The following is a 17,603-nucleotide window of genomic DNA, read 5'->3' as shown; positions in this document are numbered from 1 at the left end:
CAGGCAGAGTGTGCGCGCGGGGGCCGGCTTCGGTTCCTCGCAGCGAGCGGTCCAACGTCGCGTGCAAGGGTCGTCCCGGGTAAATTACCTTTTTTTTTTTTTTTTTGCTTCTCCTTTTCCTTGTGCGGCGTCGTCCCGTCCGCGCTAGGGAAAAAAAAAAAGCAAGGAACAGAATGGGCCGAGAGGAAAACACAAAAGCTTCTTGTGTTTCCCGGGGCGGATCAGGAACTCGAGCTTCACCCGAACCCGGCGTGTGGAAACCTACTTTGTCCAAGGATACACCTACTTGATCCCGTTTTCGCGGCCAGCGTCAGTGGTCCGACAAGTTTGTTAAACCGAAAGAGTTTGAGCCCGAAGGACCGTGTCCGTGTCCGACGTACGATGATGCTTGTCTGCTAAGTCCCAGCGGCGGGCCGTCGGAGGCACGAAGCTGGGCCTTCCCTCCCTCAACTCGACTCTCATCTCGAACCTCTCGGCTCGACTCTTGTCTTCTCGTTGCTTCCTCGTGTGACCACTGACCACCCTTCGAGCCGGCTGGGCCAAGATGAACGAATGCCGGGGGGGGAGCCCCAACGCGAGTGCCATTGGCCGAACGTCCGCTGCCAAGGGGATGCGTGGAATTGGCCGCCCCAAAAGGCCCAACGTTGCAGCGCGGCATCCGGGACTGAGCTTTGTATGTGTGTATGCATTGACTGCACTGCTGTTTAGGTGATATTCAGGCACCAAAGCAGGGGCGACAGGGGGGGGGAGCTCATATAAGCTATATTACATAGAGTACGAAAACATGCCATGTTCTTCCTCGTCTTGTTATTCGACGGGAAAACGAGAGAGGCGGCTACGAGAGCAGGGAGGGGAATGTCAGTCGGCGGTGCATGCATGTCACTTTTTGTGTAGCCACACACACACACACACGACGCCCTCGAGCGGAAATGGGCCAACGGGCAAGGCTGGACATGCGGCGGCACAGAACAGCTGTGCCACCAGGCACGCGAGGGCTTGTTGTGACACACGCCCGCCCGGCCTTTGCCTCGCAGCATGTTTGCCTGTCTGCCCGCCCGCCCGCAGTTCGCGCCCGTCGGTCTAGAAGGGCTACAGAACTGGTGAAGAATAGCTTCCTCGCGATTCTGCCGGCGCCCGCTTCATAAAGCCCGAGACGGGCGTTCTGTTGCGGCCGGCGATGTTGGCAGAGGGTGGGGAGGAGGAGGAGGAGGAGGAGGAGGAGGAGGGAGGAAACGAACAGTTAGTTAGCTACTGATCCAGGTACGGATGGATGCCACGGCCTAGCATTACACTGCTTGCCGTCGTGACACTGGCCCAGCACTTGTTTTGTTGCTCAACCATGGGCGGCTGCTATCTCCTACATGAGCTCGTTGGAAATGCTCCCCCAGACCCCAAACCGCCATGCTTCATGATCGTTCCGTCGCATTGCCACGCCCACTGTGTTGGTGATCAACATTACCGATACCCTTCTCGAGAGTCCACGCCGGTTGGAGTCCTTTTTTGGGCAAATTGAGCCATGCTTCGCCCATCTCACCTATAGTGCTGTCTGTACCTTACTTGACGCCACCAAAGCATCCGTACTACGTTCACTATTCGCCGCTATTCTCCGGTCCCATGCCCACTTCTCCCTCCCCTGCACTTTTGACCCTCGTCTGTCTGCACTTTGACCCTCCTCTGCACAAGTGGATCCGGAACCAACAGAGAGACCATCCCTCATCCAGAAGCTTGCAGGGAGTCCCGGACGATGCCTGGGGGGTGTGGCCCAGCTCAGCACTAGGTAATATGTACTATGTATACGGGCGACGCATCGTTGCAGTCGGCGGAGACGGGGGACGGCACTCTTTGGGGTATGGGCGAGGAGGCAGGATTAATGTTGATTGGGGGGGGGGGGCGGCGGATGCCCCAAGGGGCCCAGGTACTACGTACAGCAGAGTAAGCCGCGAATGATGGCCGTTGTTCGTCGTGCTCGCACTGCACCGGCGCGCGTACCAGGTGTGATGGGCTGCGCGCCAAGGGGCCCATCACCGTGGTCACCATCGAGTCGCGGGCGTGGACCGGGGGGGAGGAGGGCAGACATGGGCATAGCCAGCGTGGGTCGGCATAAGCTCATAAGTTTCCTTGACGACACGGATCCGGACGCAGCTGAGTCTGAGCCTGTCTCGCCCTGCCCGTCTTCTTTTTTATCATCCTCAGCAGAATCATCATCATCATCATCTTCTTCAACACTGTCATCATCCGGTCCCCCGTTGCGTACCCTCTGATCGACAGCTGCGACGAAAACGACGACCAGATCGGCGGCGACCCCTCCACAACCGCCGGTTTTCTTCTCAAAAGTCATATCTGCCTTTTGGCCTGCTAGCTAGCTCGTCATCGTCGACCGGCCCGACAGCCACAGGAGTAACGGCGGCAACGGTACTAGCACAAACACAAGCACAAGCACAAGCACAGACACAGACACAGACACAGGCACAGACGCAGGCACTGGTACTGGCACAAGCAGCGGCAACGGCAACGACAGCGACGATGGCGCCCATGACCAATGCCAATAGTTTCCTCAGCCTAGGCAGCGGCGGCGGCGACGACGACGACGCTAGTAGCCACTGCCAGATGACGACAATGACGGGGACGGCTGCCTTTAGACGAACCAGCGAGGATAGCGTGGACCGGTCTCACGGGCTCTGGGACTATTTCCATCATGGGTTCGACGGGAACAGCAGTCCCGAACTGCACCAGTTTCCCCAGCATCAGCATCAGCATCAGCATCAGCGGCAGCGGCAGCGGCGACAACAGGCGCATCAACCAAAACCAAAACCACAGCGACAGCAGCAGCAGCAGCAGCAGCAACAACAACACAAGCTGCGGGTGCAGCATCAACAGCAGCACCGGTCACCCTCGCCATCATCCTACCTCAGCCTCTACCTGCGGCCCAAGTCTTCCAGGAGCCACCAATCCCTCAATGTCCCGCAGACGAGCTCCGAGCCGGGGACAACGGGGAGCCAGACCGCGGCCGGGCCAGCGAGCTCGTGCACTTGGCCATTGAGCATCAAGAGCCACGAGAAGAAGGGCAGCAGCGGCAGCAGCAAGACGGCGGTGACGACAGCGACGACGACGACGACGACGACGACGATACACAACATGCGAGAGACGCTGTCCTCGGCCGGGTCGTCGACGATCGTGGCCCCGCCGCCCGTATCACCGTCGACGGGGTCCCTTGGCGCCGAGATGACGAAGCAGGAATTCGAGGCTCTGCCAGAGGCCATTCAGCGAAAGGTGAGCGAGACAGATTTTTTTTTCTTTTTTTTTTTTCTTTTCTTCTAGTTGTTGCGTGTTTCGTCATTCATCAGTCACATTCAGACACACTCCGATCTTGCCTGTATTTGGTGGTTCCTCTCCGAGCCGTTCTTCTGCGTGATCCCTTTTCCCAGTCCATTGGTGTTTTTCTTTTTTCTTTCTTCTTCTTCTTCTTCTTCGGGAATCCTTTCTTTCTTTTCTGTTTCCTCGGGGTCTCATGCGCCGGGCCTCTGTGCGACGATCCCGCAAATCTCAATTGCCGGGTCGTCGGCTTGGCGCAGCCTCCTCACCTCCCCCCTTCTCTGCCCCCTCCGGTCAAGGGACCGAGAACCACGCCGTCGAGGGCTTTTTGGGAAATATTTTCTTTGTTTTGTTTCCGAGACCCGGCAGCTCCAGGGCAAGGGCGCAAATCTGTCTGGAAGACGGTGTCAAGGACACTTGATGCAAATGGGCGCGGGTCGGCCAGCATAAGGCTCACGGTGATGACATGGGCTGTGTGGGTGAGCAAGATGAGATGAATTGAGAGGGAGGCTTGGTTTGGTTGCGACAAGCTCACGCCCTCTCACTCACTCACTCTCTCACTCACTCTCTCTCTCTCACTCACTCTCACTCACTCACTCTCTCTCTCACTCACTCTCTCACTCACTCTCTCACTCACTCTCTCTCTCTCACACACACACACACACACACACACACACACACACGCACTCTCACACACACTCTCATCCTCCTCCACCCACCGAGCCGCCGGAAGGGGCCCCAGATCCAGGGGCCACCCCTCCAACGAGTCCCTGACTCAACCCAGGGGTCTGCACAGCTGCAGCAGGGGTTGGTCAGGTACCTGTCAACGCGAACCGGCTCGCCGAAGGGGCTTGTTCAGGACTGCGTGCGCCACTGGCTCAGTGGCTCTTCACTGTCAGAGGCTTGGGGCTGCTGTCATGCTCTGCCCCGTCCCTCCCATTCCGGCCGCCCGCCCGCCCGCACGCACGCACATGCTGTCCCGCCCCCTTCGAAGCTCACCATAATCTATCGTCACATCCAACCAACACCCAGCAACTTGCTTCAAACCCTCTCTTTCTCCCTCACTGTCCCCCCCCACTCCATGCATCTACCTGTATGCCAATCTCGTCCCGTCTGGGGGGCCAGTCAGCATTGGCCAATCTCGGATCAGGCCCGACAAGCGGGCGCGAGTGGCCTTCTCTCGTTCATGCTTCCTCTCCGCCCGCTCATGCACATGCACCGCAGGCAGCTGCCAAAGACCTCGTCTGCGTATGCGCCGCGCAAAAGACGCGGACGGGGACGGGCGATTGGCCGGCGACCATGTCAGCTTTTTTTTGGTGGCGGAGGGGCCGAGAGAGGTGTCATCGCGACCTTGCATCGGGCGAATGGCAACGTGTCGACGACGACACGGACTCGCCAGAGTATCATCGTCGACAACAACAACAACAATAACAACAGCGAGCCCGGTCTCATCCCGTCTCTTGGTTTCGGACGTGGTTTGGCCATTTCTACCTTGCATCATCCGTCAACTCTCATCCCTCATCCCTCCCCAACCACACACCTCTCACATCTCACTTGCCGCGTCCTCGTCCCAACATGCGACGCAAGCATACACACACACACACACACACACACACACACACACACACACACACCACACACACAACAGACACAAACACATACACACGTCTCCCCCCCGGGGGTCAACCGTGATCGGCCATCAATATTCTCCCGCCCCCAAGACCGTACGACATGTCTCACTCCACACATGCAGAATCTGGCCCGACCATCTCCGTCGTGTCTCTGTGTGCTTGTTCCCTCCTCGTTCCTGTCCCCCTCCCCGTCCCCACTCCTCGCTGCAGCAGCGGCGGGCCTCTTGGTTCGGGCACCGCCGGGTACATCTCAATTCCCACATTCCATGGAACCCCCCGGGCCGCCAAGTGGTGTCGCCGGCCAAGGGGAAACCCGAGCTAGGCCGCATACGCCGTTGGTGTCTCTAGTCTCTAGTGCTGCGTGGACTCGTCGACCTGTACCTGGCCCTGTCTTGGTTGTCTCTGCCCGTCTGTCTTGTCTCTCTCGTCCTGCCTGTATCGCCGTTGCCCCCCCAGGCCTGCACAAGTCAGTCTATGTGGCACCCGCACCCGCACTGATGCTGGGCCCGGCGAGCCCTGTTGCACTGACCTGACTTAACATGCACCGCGGACTCGTTCTCATTCCCACACACGTCCGACCCATTAGTTCCTACTCGTCGTCTCTGCACCAGCCACCCGCTGGCCCCGTCTCGTTCGACGGCACACGGCTTGTGGCTTTCCCGCCCAGGTTGTCCCAGCATTGTCGATACAAGGCGTTACCCTGGAGGAACGCCGGGCTTGGCCCCGAGGCCAGACCTGAGGTGCTTCGTGTATACCGACCTCGTTGTACTGGACTTTATCTGTCTTCAAGCGAAGCTAGTGTAAGGCTGGCAAAAACGAGGAGAGAGAGAGAGAGAGAGAGAAGAGAGACAGAGATAGGGGATAACGGGTGCTCTTACTGCTGTTGATAGAGGTCGACTTGCATTGCAGCACCGTATCCAGGTATCGGCGGACCTCTCAGTCCATCATTTCCTTATCCCGTCACGCCGTCCTTCGATAGCAAGCTCCCATGACATGCCCCTCCATGCATCTCGTAGGATATGCAATGCAGGTGCCGTCCATTGACCATCAACGCAACGTAACGCCAGTGCGACTGAGCAGGCGAAGGAGTGAGCACGGCCCAGCAGCGCGGCGTCTCCCCTTCCCCTCCCCTTCTCCCCTTCCCATTATTTACGGTCCCTCCTTTGCACATTCCACGACTAAGACAATACATGCCCCCCTGTTGTTCCTCAATTCCATTCTTGCCCTTGTCTCCATTCCGGCCGATGTCTTTGCATCTTTTTCCTTTCTTTTTCCTTTTTCTTTTCCCTCCTTGCTAAATCGTACTTTAGTACTTCAGCTCCCTCGAACGCCTACACTTCGCCAAACTCGCCCCGGCTCCCACTCCCCCGCCCAAACACCCCGACTTCTGCTGCGACCATTCAGGCACCGGCTCCGGCACCGGCTCCGGCTCCAATCCCAAGACCCTGAAGCAGCGCCGAAGGGAACGGCAGGCCAGGCTCGCTGCTGACCAGGGCCCTGACCGCATCAAGAGACGCTCGTCTCACCGTGCCGTCGGTCCCCGCTCGTCGGCCTCCTCCGTGTACGTGCGTCTGCCGGACAAGATCAAAAAGAGGCATCTGACGACCGAGGAGCAAATCATTGCCTCGCGGAACCGGAGGCACGACATCATTCTCGACCCGGCGGATGAGGCTGTCTACAAGGTCCGAAGAAGAGCGTCCAGCCTGACGATCCAAGACGAGTTGTGGAGCCCGACCTTGTCGGTGAGACCCCAGACGATGGAGGACAGGCCGAGCGAGGAGCCGCACGAGCGGGTGGCCAAGCCCGTGGAGCAGAGGTCGTCGCCTCAGAAGAAGCGCGACTCTTTCTACGACAGTTTCCGCTGGCTCGAGGAGGATGACGAGCTGGACCTGCGCCTGCAGCTCGACGACTACCACGCCAACTTGAGAGACGACCTCCCCGCCAACGCGGAACAGCGCAGGCCGTCGTTTCGCAGGCACTTGTCCATCTCCAAGAACCCCTTTGGACGCACCTCTCTCTCGTCGAGCCGTCCCGGCACCACGCCGGGCCTCATCAGCAGCCCGTCGTCCCCGCGCCTCCCAGACTATTCGAGCAGCCCCCTCGCTGCCTCGTCCAGCCACGGCCGCCGGAGATCGCGCGCGCTGTCGCTGATCTCGCCCAAGCACAGCCCCCAGGACTCCCTCGCCGCCTTCGACCCGGAGGCGGCTCACTACAAGGACCCGGAGGCCCGTCTGAAGCTGCGGGTGTACCTCGCGTCCCCTCAGAAGTTTGACGAGGCCATCGAGTTCGGCTTTCCTTCCAGAGAGGCCATGGTGTCGAGGCCCGGCAGGAATGCCAAGCAGCCCAAGGCCAGATCGCCCAAGCCCGCGGCCGAGACGGAGAACATGCGTACGTTCCTCGCCGACGACAGGTCTTCCATCTCGAGCGACGACGCATCCCTCGACTCGGACTCGCCCAAGACGCCTCACACCATGGAGATGGCGGGGGGGCTTAGGCCGCCGCCTGTCAAAGACGACCAGCTTCATTCGCCCAAGCCGTCGGCCGAGTACGCACGGATGCCGGCGGAGGCGAGGGAAATGACGCTGCGCATGACCCTCACGCGACCCGACCTGCGAGCCCACGAGGACCAGATGTACGGGTGGCAGAGGAACTGCGCGAGCGGCAGGAAATCCAGCAACGCGCCGCGCGACGACTTCCCGACGGCCACGTACGTCCGTGATGCGTCGTCCAAGGAGAGCATCGAGCGCCAGTTCGCGGCCATGGATCAGGAGAACGCCCAGGCGAGCGACCAGGGCGTCATGAAGCGTTTTTGGAACAGGGTCCGACGCGGACCCGCATAGCAAGGCCCTTTTGGCCGCACATTCCAGACTCCCACGGCCGAGTCGCAATTCCCCGTGCGCGCCAAGGGGGGGGGGGGGGGGGTTCAGCAAAAAGAAGCAAAAAACCGCATCCACGACACCAACAGCAAAGCAAGCCTGTTTCTTATACCTTCCCCTCCCCCCCCCATCTCATCAAATCTGTATACAGGCAACAATTCATAGTGTCTATTATTTGCCTATTTCAGAAGCAGAATTTTTCATTCTGTTTTGTTTTGTTTTACAAGCGACACGGTGCAGGACAATCATCATCATCATCATCATCATTGTATCGAGCCGGGAGTTGACATGGGCGTCGTTTGAAAGCATGGGGGAGGAGTTCAAAGAGAGAGAGAGAGAGAGGCATTTTCCCGCCCCGCCCTTTCCGCCTGTAAATATTGTACAGCCGCCACCGGAGAGAGCCTTTATTGCAGTAGATCCTTCATCAAACAGGGGGGGGTGGGAGAGGACAGGGTCCCGGTGTAGGGTAAAGGGCGTGCGTAGGGCGGATAGTCAAGAAAGTCTTTTTTTTTTTTAAGAAAAATAAAGCCAAGATTAAAAAAAATTAAAAGAACCCCACTCGCTCTCCTCCGTATGCCATCCGAAGTCAGGGACGTTCCGACGTGGTACAAAACAAAACACGCCGGGATGTTGGACAGGGGTGTGTGTGTGTGTGTGTGTGTGTGACTTGACATTGGACAACTCGGGCGTCGCAGAATAGGATCGACTGCGTCAGTCGACCGTGGGAAGAAGAAGCCCCGGGGACGTAAGCGCAGGCAGGCTCGTCACCCGCAGTCACCCGCAGCGTCCCGCGTTTCTTCGCTGCTGCGCGTCACGAACACCCGGCGGGAGGAGGGGGAGGTACACTCCTCCATAGCCCCCCCCCCCCGCAAATCCTTTTTTTTCTTGTCCTTCCGGGAAGGCGTTTCGGGAGAGGGACAAGTAAAAAAAGAGACGAAGAAATAAAAGTAGGAAGGGGGGGGGGGGGCCGACAAACGATAAATGTCGGACTCTGACTTGTCTGAACCGCCTGGTTGATGTTGATAGACGACCCCTGGTCTCTACGCCACACGGACCCCTTCTTGTTTCCGCTACAGAGGGGAAGGGGGGGGTTTGGTTTTTAATCTCGGGTGCTCTGAAAAGGTAGGGATATCGAGACGACAGCAGAAGGGGAGAGGGCGCACGTTGTTTCGAGACCAAATCTTTGAATGAGATGGAAGATGTGGTGCATGTGTGCGTGCGTGCGTGCGTGTCTGATGAGATTGGCACCCAGGGATATCGGACCTGTCTGTCTGTCTGTCTGTCTGTCCATCTGTCTGCCTGCCGAAGATCTGTTCAGCTCACTGGTTTTGCACCATGGTGGCGCGGCGCTTGGGGCTTCTCGTCTATGCTTGTGCGGGCGGGTGTGGGGTGGAGACGAGGACCTCCGCCCCCCTCTCGTTAGCGTCCCTTTGCGAGGAAGCTCAATAGCGGACGGAGGCGATGGCGAGGCACAGTATTGCAGTGGAGTAGAAGGCTGGGACGGAAGGGTGAGAAAGACGGCGAAGCGGGAGGCATGTCGTGTGGGTGTGTGTGTGTGTTTTTCCTCTACACTGGTACGGATATTGTTATTCCATTCCGGCGTCCATTTGGGAGGTTGCTGATACCTACAACACTAGGTATAGGCCCCTGAGGCTCCTCTCACCGAAACGATTCTGTGATTCTTGCCTGGCTAGACCTCCCCCCCCCGGCCCGCGCCCGGGAACCAGCTGCGCTTCGTGGCGTCGCGGGATTTGGGGCGTTGTTACTATCGGGTCCGTGGGTGCGCTGGCAAGAGCATGGATGGAGGCATATATTGTTGCCTTTGTCTTCTCGTCTCTGCCGAGGAGACGAGACGGGAAGAGCTCACGGCTCGGACTCGACCAAACCGCAGCTCCTCCGACATGTGCTCAGGGCGTGCGAGCAAGCGACGTAACGACCGGGCTTTTTTTTTTTTAATTCGAGTTTTCATTCATTTAATATCATTCTCTTGATCCTTCCTGCTCGCTGTCGAGGCGTTGCTGCCCTGCCTTCTTCCTAAGATTGACAATTTGGAAGAGGAGGGGGCTCGGACGTCGAGACATGCTTGTTTGATGCCACGTGCCGGAGAGAGATTACGGCATGGCTGCGTTTCCTTCTGCCGCTGTGCACTTGGGTGTGGTTCGCTTGGACAGAAGAAGGGGGGGGGGTGGGGGCTGAATTGGAAAGGTCGAAACGAACGGACGGACGAAAGGGAGTGGATTTTGAGGTCTTTTTTTTTTTCTTTTCTTCTTTTCCTTTTGTTTTTTCTTTCTTTTTCCCGGTTTGCGAGCCACGGTTGGCTTGAAATCCCAACACGAGTGTGCTCCTGACCAATGTCACCATCGAGGTAAGCAGACGGGTCTAGTTGCATCGTTGCAACAGGGGGAGACGGGGGCTGGAGAGGGGAAATAAAAAGAAAACACCTATCCATGAGGGGCGTAGCTACGACAGTAGTACAGAGCGAAGTCGACGACCATCATCAAACATGATGCGATGATAACGGATCTCTGCTTGGACCACAACAGGCCCGCAATCAATGTGAGGCAATAGTCAGCAGGGGGGCGGTGGTGGATGAGGAGTAGGAATGGTGCCACCTGGTGTCGTCGACATGCAAGTCTGAACAGCCCCCCGACGAAACATGGGACACCGACAGCACATGCGTGTGTGCGCCCGGCAAGGGAACAAAGTTGGGAATGCCCACATCGGTCCGTCTCTGGGCAGGCAGCACGCCGGCCGCATCACGAGTCGGTCGGGGCGACAAGGACCGGCGATGTGGGGCCGGCGATGGCCGGCGATGTCCGGCACTGGTCATCTGACGATTGCAGATGTGGCAAGGGACCTCACCCCGCGCCCGTGGAGAAGAGAAGGATGTCAATGGTAGTCGTCTCGTCGGATGAGAAAGTGCGCGCTCTAGCTCGTGATGCCGCCGTCGTGGATAGAGGACGTCGAGGGAGCGCCGATGAAGGCGACAACCAGTTGACCGATGCAAATCAAGTCAGAGATATTGAGCATGAGGACCTTTTGGCCACGAATATCATATCCTTCAGTCTCTCGACAAAGTGCTCTCCTCCTTGGGTAATTGGGAAGGAAAGAAGCTTGTCTAGTCTACTACTACTACCCATGTCGGACTTCTGTCGATGTCACGTGACAGCGCGTAGGTGGGTCCTGAAAAGTGGACCCCCATGTGGCGTGGCCAAACGTCACGACAGTGAAATTTTGGTGAGCCGGGGAGGGACCCTGAGATCGAGCAAGGTGCGCCTTCTCAACATCGCCATTTTCTCGCCCCCTTCAATATGATGAGAAGCTCGAATAAGCCGTACGTTTGCTGGCGATGTCTCACAGCCAAGACGTCGCTGGCTCCGGTGCCCGGCGGATCGCGATTTGTCCCACAGCTTCAGCAGGGCCCCTCTGATATCTCCAGAAGAGTAAGTCTTAGACACCCCCCCCCTCCCCCCCCCCCCGGCGAGTACCATGATGGATTTGTAGAACCAGTTCAAAACTGATGTGCTTTGCAGTCGTATGCTGGTGCACGTCACAAGTATGGTGGCGGCGGCGGCGGGGGAGGCCGACGCCGTGGCGGCCCCATCACCCCGGCCTCGGACCAGGAGCTAGCCCACATCCGCGAAAAGTCCGACATCAGGGAGCGCCTCCGGGAGTGGGAGTCGGCGAACCGCGAGCCCTCTCGCCGCCTGCTCCAGGACATGCCCGCTCAGGAACACCCGCTGTCTAACTTCCTGACCAGGCCGGACCTGCCTTTCGCCGCCTCGGAAGGGGAGGGCGAGGAAGGGTCCGAGCTGCATAGGAACAGCAGGAGGAACCGCGTCCTCTTCGAAGCCGACGAGCTCGCCGACCTGCGCGGCGCCACGTCGGCGCTTCTCGCCGGCGACTTGGTCGAGACGAGGCAGGTCCATCGCCGCCCTTGCGGCCCTCGCTTCTGCTGACAAGAACTCGCAGATACGGACACGGACGCCTGCCCGTCCTGGGCATCTGCCTGGGACGTCACCACGGGCTGCAGTACTTCTACATAAGCACCGGCGAGGTCGTCCCCGAGCGCAACATACCCACCCTCTTCACCCTCACCAACTTTGTCGACCCGGCCAAGCTCCAGCCGCTGGTCGCCATCCTGCCCGAGGAACCCGTCACCAAGCCGCGTAACGTGCTGTTCCACAACCACACGCCGGCCGCCCTCGCGACGGCCTCCCGGCTCCAGGGCGAGCTGATCAAGTTCTACCAGGACTCCGTCTCCTTCTACCAGTCCCACCTGACGCTCGACACGGCCAGCAGCTTCCTGGCCCACCCCGAGAAGCCGCAGTACCTCAGCCTCGAGGAGCTGGCCGACAAGCTGCTGCCCGAGTACCTCAAGCAGGAAGACCGCTTCCTCCCGCACGCCCTGTACGCCGTCCACACCGCCGTCCAGCGCGACGAGCTGGGCTTCCGCCCCCTGAACGCCAAGTGGCACAGGCGCAACTACATCTACGAGGTCCGCCCCGCCTCCGACCTCCGCATCATGCGCAAGGTCGAGAGCCAGGTCCGCGAGCTGGTCGAGGGCGCCGCGCTGCGCGAGGATCCCGCCGAGTCGCTCTCGCTGCTCAGGCAGAACAGCCTCGGCTCCTTCATCCTCAAGGCCCGCGGCGTCATCCAGGCGAGCCGCCTGCGGAGGGAATGGACGCCGCACGGCATGATCGGCCCGAGCGACGAAAAGGTCGACAACCTCGCCTCGTGGACCAGGCAGGAGGTCGACTACATCCGCTTCATGGAGCTCTGGTCCTGCCACCGCATCGTGACAAAGGCCTCGCAGCTCGAGAGCCTGGGCTCCACCATCCTCCGGCTGACCAACGCCTACAAGGACGCCGACTGGCTCGCCCACTGGATGGGCTTCACCTTCCTCCAGGAGATCGGCTGGATCCCGCCCTGGGACATCCCGGCCCGCTACGAGTACAGGTTCCCCGACACCAGGGTCCACAGGGGCGCCGACATGCTCATGCCGCTCGTCGACGTCAACGGCTCCCTCCGGCCCGACATCGCCGAGGGCCACAGGCGCGACTGGGCCGGGACGACCGTCTTCTGCGTCGACTCGGAGCACACGGCCGACGTCGACGACGGCTTCTCCGTCGAGCCCACCGAGGACCCGGGGGCCCACTGGATCCACGTCCACATCGCCGACCCGGCGTCGCGCATCGACCCCAAGTCCGAGCTCGCGCGCCAGCTCGAGAAGGCCCCGTCCAGCCTGTACCTGGCCGGGTTCCCCAACAAGATGCTGCCGCGGGACCTCGAGCAGGAGTTCTCCCTCGACCCGGGCCGCCCGGCCCTGACCTTCAGCGCCAAGGTCAACGAGCGGGGCGACATGCTCGACTACAAGGTCGAGCCGGGCACCCTCCGGAACGTCCTCCACGTGCCCAAGGACGAGGTCGCCGCCATCCTCCCCGGCGGCGGCGGCGGCGGCGGCCCGCAGCAGCAGCCGCCGCCCACCCCCTCGGCCGCCGACACCTTTGCCGTCGGCCGGCCGCCCGCGGCGCCGCCGCGGCCCGTGAAGCGCATCACCACGGCCGCCGACCTCGCTCAGAAGGACAGGGACGACCTCGTCCTCCTCGACCGGCTCTGCGCGGCGCTCAAAGACCGCCGCGTCGAAAAGGGGCAGCTCCCGCACTTCCAGCCCCGCTTCGGCTCCCCCGAGGTGTCGTTCGACTCCGTCGTCGTCAGGGGCGACCCGGACGTCCTCGACTCCTCCCTGGCGTGGCAGGGCGACCCCTTCATCAAGCTCGCGTGGCGGCACCCCACCGCGGCCGACCGCCTCGTCGAGCGCCTCATGCACACGGCCGGCGAGGTCGCCGCCGAGTGGTGCCGGGCCCGCCGCATCCCCGTCCCCTACAGCACGCAGCCCGAGGCCCTCCGCAACCTGGACGAGCTCGCCGCCTTCCGCCGCGCGCACGTCGACCCCGTCGCCGCGCGCGGCGAGCCCGTCCCCGTCGACGTCCTGCACGGCCTCTTCGCCCTCGTCGGCACCTCGGAGCTCTCGGCCGACCCGGCGCCCTTCTACTCCGTCGGCCTCGACGCCTACGCCAAGGCCTCCAGCCCCCTCCGCCGCTTCGCCGACCTCGTCGTGCACTGGCAGATCCACGCCGCCCTCGCCCGCGAGCGCGCCACCGGCCGCTCCCTCGCCGGCCACGACTGCTCCGACGCCCCCGACCTCCTCCCCTGGACGCGCCGCGCCCTCGCCCCCGCCCTGCCCGTCCTGCAGGCCCTCCAGCGCCAGATCAAGCAGGTCGACAACCGCGACGGCCCCACCCAGTGGGCCGCCCAGGCCCTCCTCCGCGCCTGGCGCTTCCGCGAGGCCCCGCTGCCCGCCCGCTTCGCCTTCGTCGTCGACGGCCTGTACCCCTTCGGCCTGCGCGGCCGCCTCGAGGACTTCCGCGGCCTCGCCGCCTCCGTCGACCTCGCGAGCCTCGACCCCGTCGCCAGGCTCGCCGACGTCCACGTCGACGACCGCTTCGAGGTCGAGATCCACGACATCAACGTCGTCACCGCCCAGGTCTCCGTCCGGCCCCTGCGGAGGCTGGCTCCGGACGATGCCGTCGCGTCTTCCGCCTGAGGGAGCGGTATGTCATCCCCGTGTAAGAATAACATGTACAACAACAACAACAACGTACCTATGTTGCTAGGTAGACTCTTCACTGTGTAAGATAGAGAGAGAAACAGTCCGGGCTGGTTTTCGGGATTGCATGTAATCAAGACACCTTCACGATCAAGCGACTCATCCGGACGATCGGATCCTGTGCGCGCGTAAACTCTGGTATCATATTTCGTTCATTGACTTAGAGAAGAAGAAAAAAAAAAGAGGCAAATGTTACAGCTCCGTGATCCTTTTACGTGCTCCGCCTCCCCCCCCCCCCAAGCGCAAGCCGTCGTCATCCGTTGGGCGCGCCCCACCTCACGCGGGCTTAGAGCCCCGCCAACACGCTCTGGACACCGACGCTGCCGGCGTCGTCGCGCCGCTGGACAAAGGCCTTGAAGTCGGCCTTGGTCAGCTTCTTGCCCTGGCCCGAGGGGCCGGCGGCGAGGGTGCGGGACTTCTCGCGCAGCGCCTCGGGGCCGACGATGAAGAGAGAGCCGATGTCGGTGAGCAGCTCGGCCGAGGTCTCGACGTCGGGCGCGAGCGACCACTCCTTGAGGGTGGACGAGTACTTGGACAGGTCCTGCGCCACCATGAGGCCGCCCGTGGCGTTGACCTGGAACTTTTTGAAGTGGTCAAAGAGCAGGGCCAGGACCGCCAGCGCGACCTCTGAGCTCCAGACCTCGAGGTTCTGGCCGTCGACGGCCTGCGCGGCGTACTTGGCGACGCGGGAGAGGAACTGGCTGATCTGCAGGCACGTGGGCGTCTGCAGAGAGTCGAGGTCGGCGTCGCGCGGGCGGAAGTCGAGCTTCTTCTGGTTCGCGAGGCAGCGCGTGACCCAGTTCGTGACGACGTCGATGGAGCTGCGCATGACGGCGTTGGTCTTGCGCTCGATGTTGCCCATGGCCGTTTTGGTCTGCGACGCCATGCTGCGCCGCACCGTCGTGTTGGACTCGGCGAGCTTGATCAGCACAGTGGTGATGAAGCGCTCCATGATGCTGGTGATGGTGACCGCGGGCCGTATCGCGGGGAGGTACGTCAGGTCCGGCTCCGTCTTGATGTTCTCCTGGGCCGTCGCGTTGTCGAGAGCGGCGTCCAGGGCCGTCTCGACGTAGACGCGGCCCATCGTCGTGAGCAGGAGGTTGAGGAGGACGTTGACGTCCTTGGGCGTGTCGACGGGGGAGCCGAGCTCGAGGGTTCGGCGGACGGACTCGGCGAGCCACTTCATCATTCTCTTGGCGTTGGCGACGCGGAGGATCCCGTCCTCCTCCGACACCTCCACGTCGTCCTTGCTCTCGTTGTTGTCTTGGATTCCCGCGACACGAAGCATCATGGCCCTCTGGGTGGCCGTTAGTTCGGACGAGTCGAGACGCTCGAGATAGGCGTCCTTCGCCGACGACAGCAGCTGTGAACTCTGCTGGGCGAGGGAGGCCATGAAGCCGGTCGGCGCCTTCTTCCTCTTGGAGTGATATGTTGTGAACTTGAAGAGCAGCGAGCTGTATGTTTCCTCGAGGCTCTTCCTCTCTCGGTCGATGTACGAATTGCCGACGAGGTACGGGACAAACAGCTCCTCCATCTGCTGGTCCAGGGTCTGGGAAATCTGCGGCGATGCCGGCTCCGGGTGCTCGGTTAGGCCGTGCGACTTGAGGTCTTCGATCAAGGCGTTGATGTATGTCCTGGAAGAGTGCAGTGATCTCAGGAAGGCCAGGGACGAGACCTCGTTGGCCTTGTCGAGCACCATCTCGAGCCTTTGCTGGATGGACTGTTGAAATATTCTTTGGATAAACTTGATGAGAACGGTTTCGTAGAAGGGGAACGCCCGCTTGATGATGAAGGACTCCTCCTGCATGATCAGCTTGACTTCGTCGACCAGAGACTGCAAGCTGGCTTCGACGCCAGGCGGGTCGGCGTCGGGGTCCGCGATCTGTTCCCATATGTCTCCGTCCACCGTCACTTCATCCGAGATGAGCTGGTCTCTGTCGATGAAGAACTGGTGCTGGTTGACGAAGGTGGCGATGACGCTGGCGCCACCGTTGAAGTCGTAAAGCACCTTGGAACATTCCATCATGTCGTCGAAGTTCTGGCGTCGGTAGCTGCTGTTGAACTGCTTCAGCAGTTCTTGCTCCAAGGATTCCGAGAACTTTTCGAGAACCTCTCTCGTGTTGTGCACGCGGCTGGTCCCGGTGACGCCGTTCGTGACGCCGTTTCCCCGGAACCCGTTCGTCCCGTTAGTCTGGCCCCACGATGAAGGATCGAGCCGTTGGCTGATGCGCACGAGCTGACGGGAGATGATGGCGCAGCGGACCTTGTTCTCGGCGCCTCCTTGTCTCTGAATCTCCTCCAGCGACGTGAGCTGGCCTGTTTCGCAGACCTCGAGCCAGCACTGGATGAGGAAGTTGGCGTCTTGGGCCCGTCTCCGTTTCCGATCCAGCTCCTCGAGCTTCTCGCCAATCTGCACGGCAATGTTTCCGCCGGCATTCTTGTCGGCGCCGTCGATGCCGGGTTGGTTCAGCGATAGATCGAGTGCCTCGAACGAGGCCATCGACTGGTCGAGCTTCCGGCCGAGGGTGTCGAGGGTCTGGTCGTGCTGGGCTTCGGCCCTTCGTACGTTGGATTGGAGTTCCGATTCCCTCTCCTGGAGTTCCTCGGACAACGACCCGAGTTGCGACAGCGCGTCTAAGGGTACAAGTCAGCGAGCGGACGGGGCGGTGGACGGGAGGCAGGCGTCGTACTTTCAAAGGTGCGGATGAGAGGCTTCGGTTCGAAGCCGGACTGCGCAGGGCCCGACCGACGGTTTGCTGGCACAGCACTCTCGGCCAGGTTATCGATAAATTCGCGGACGACAAAGTCCTGGGTCGAGAAGTCGTCCAGGGTGAAGCTGGGCCCTTGAGGGAACAAGGACTTGGCCCCAGACCCAGACCGCTCCATGGCTGCGATCGTGCAGAGACGTGTTGGTGGTGTGCGTTGGTTCGGACGTCAGCAGCCGGCTACATGGTTTTGAGAAGATGGGTTAGTTGTCGTTGGAGTATCGCCAGTAGGTAGCTTGGGTGGGTAGGTGCTCCTGGAGGTTGTGTTTCGGGAGCACGGGTATATCTGCATGGCCGGCTCAGTGACGAGCTGCTCCCTGGCGACTTGGATTAGCGTCCGCTGCGTACG

General features: G+C 60.8%; 9 protein-coding genes across 9 annotated transcripts; 5 read left to right on the top strand and 4 right to left on the bottom strand.

The window, feature by feature from the left end:
- Positions 1–28: 28 nt before the first annotated feature.
- LY79DRAFT_9313 (uncharacterized protein) lies at positions 29–765 on the bottom strand. Its single transcript, XM_060565227.1, has 2 exons — positions 266–765; positions 29–201 (listed from the first exon to the last, which is right to left on the bottom strand). Exon 1 carries the CDS (start codon positions 656–658, stop codon positions 311–313), a length of 348 nt encoding a protein of 115 aa, XP_060420650.1. The 5' UTR covers positions 659–765; the 3' UTR covers positions 29–201; positions 266–310.
- Positions 766–1,194: 429 nt separating this feature from the next.
- LY79DRAFT_532720 (uncharacterized protein) lies at positions 1,195–1,854 on the top strand. The gene has a single exon (XM_060556311.1). The coding sequence runs from the start codon at positions 1,271–1,273 to the stop codon at positions 1,511–1,513; it is 243 nt and encodes an 80-aa protein (XP_060420649.1). The 5' UTR covers positions 1,195–1,270; the 3' UTR covers positions 1,514–1,854.
- Positions 1,855–2,327: 473 nt separating this feature from the next.
- Positions 2,328–3,137, bottom strand: LY79DRAFT_574536 (uncharacterized protein; the record flags this gene model as incomplete). Its single annotated transcript, XM_060559603.1, has 3 exons — positions 2,328–2,559; positions 2,646–2,891; positions 2,920–3,137. 3 exons carry the CDS (start codon positions 3,135–3,137, stop codon positions 2,328–2,330), a joined length of 696 nt encoding a protein of 231 aa, XP_060420648.1.
- Positions 3,138–6,253: 3,116 nt separating this feature from the next.
- LY79DRAFT_503849 (uncharacterized protein) lies at positions 6,254–7,783 on the top strand (the record flags this gene model as incomplete). Its single annotated transcript, XM_060553444.1, has 1 exon — positions 6,254–7,783. A coding segment is annotated over one exon (1,530 nt), but the record flags the coding sequence as incomplete, so codon positions are not given.
- A 967-nt stretch (positions 7,784–8,750) lies between these two features.
- LY79DRAFT_9279 (uncharacterized protein) lies at positions 8,751–9,643 on the top strand. The gene is made up of 2 exons (XM_060565224.1): positions 8,751–9,393; positions 9,463–9,643. Exons 1-2 carry the CDS (start codon positions 9,007–9,009, stop codon positions 9,496–9,498), a joined length of 423 nt encoding a protein of 140 aa, XP_060420646.1. The 5' UTR covers positions 8,751–9,006; the 3' UTR covers positions 9,499–9,643.
- LY79DRAFT_9260 (uncharacterized protein) lies at positions 9,626–10,372 on the bottom strand. Its single transcript, XM_060565222.1, has one exon. It carries the CDS (start codon positions 10,266–10,268, stop codon positions 9,789–9,791), a length of 480 nt encoding a protein of 159 aa, XP_060420645.1. The 5' UTR covers positions 10,269–10,372; the 3' UTR covers positions 9,626–9,788.
- On the top strand, positions 10,295–11,292 carry LY79DRAFT_9078 (uncharacterized protein). Its single transcript, XM_060565205.1, has one exon. It carries the CDS (start codon positions 10,409–10,411, stop codon positions 11,132–11,134), a length of 726 nt encoding a protein of 241 aa, XP_060420644.1. The 5' UTR covers positions 10,295–10,408; the 3' UTR covers positions 11,135–11,292.
- LY79DRAFT_698760 (uncharacterized protein) lies at positions 11,060–14,687 on the top strand. Its single transcript, XM_060564876.1, has 3 exons — positions 11,060–11,262; positions 11,353–11,738; positions 11,792–14,687. The coding sequence occupies exons 1-3, from the start codon at positions 11,131–11,133 to the stop codon at positions 14,424–14,426; spliced, it is 3,153 nt and encodes a 1,050-aa protein (XP_060420643.1). The 5' UTR covers positions 11,060–11,130; the 3' UTR covers positions 14,427–14,687.
- Positions 14,688–14,775: 88 nt separating this feature from the next.
- LY79DRAFT_585733 (exocyst complex component Sec10) lies at positions 14,776–17,375 on the bottom strand (the record flags this gene model as incomplete). The annotated part of the gene is made up of 2 exons (XM_060560536.1): positions 14,776–17,123; positions 17,180–17,375. 2 exons carry the CDS (start codon positions 17,373–17,375, stop codon positions 14,776–14,778), a joined length of 2,544 nt encoding a protein of 847 aa, XP_060420642.1.
- Between the last annotated feature and the right edge of the window lie 228 nt (positions 17,376–17,603).

Source organism: Colletotrichum navitas (genome assembly GCF_030913465.1).
Source record: "Colletotrichum navitas strain CBS 125086 chromosome Unknown LY79scaffold_1, whole genome shotgun sequence".
NCBI classification, from domain to species: Eukaryota; Fungi; Ascomycota; class Sordariomycetes; order Glomerellales; family Glomerellaceae; genus Colletotrichum; species Colletotrichum navitas.
This window is presented reverse-complemented; position numbering and strand designations above follow the sequence as displayed.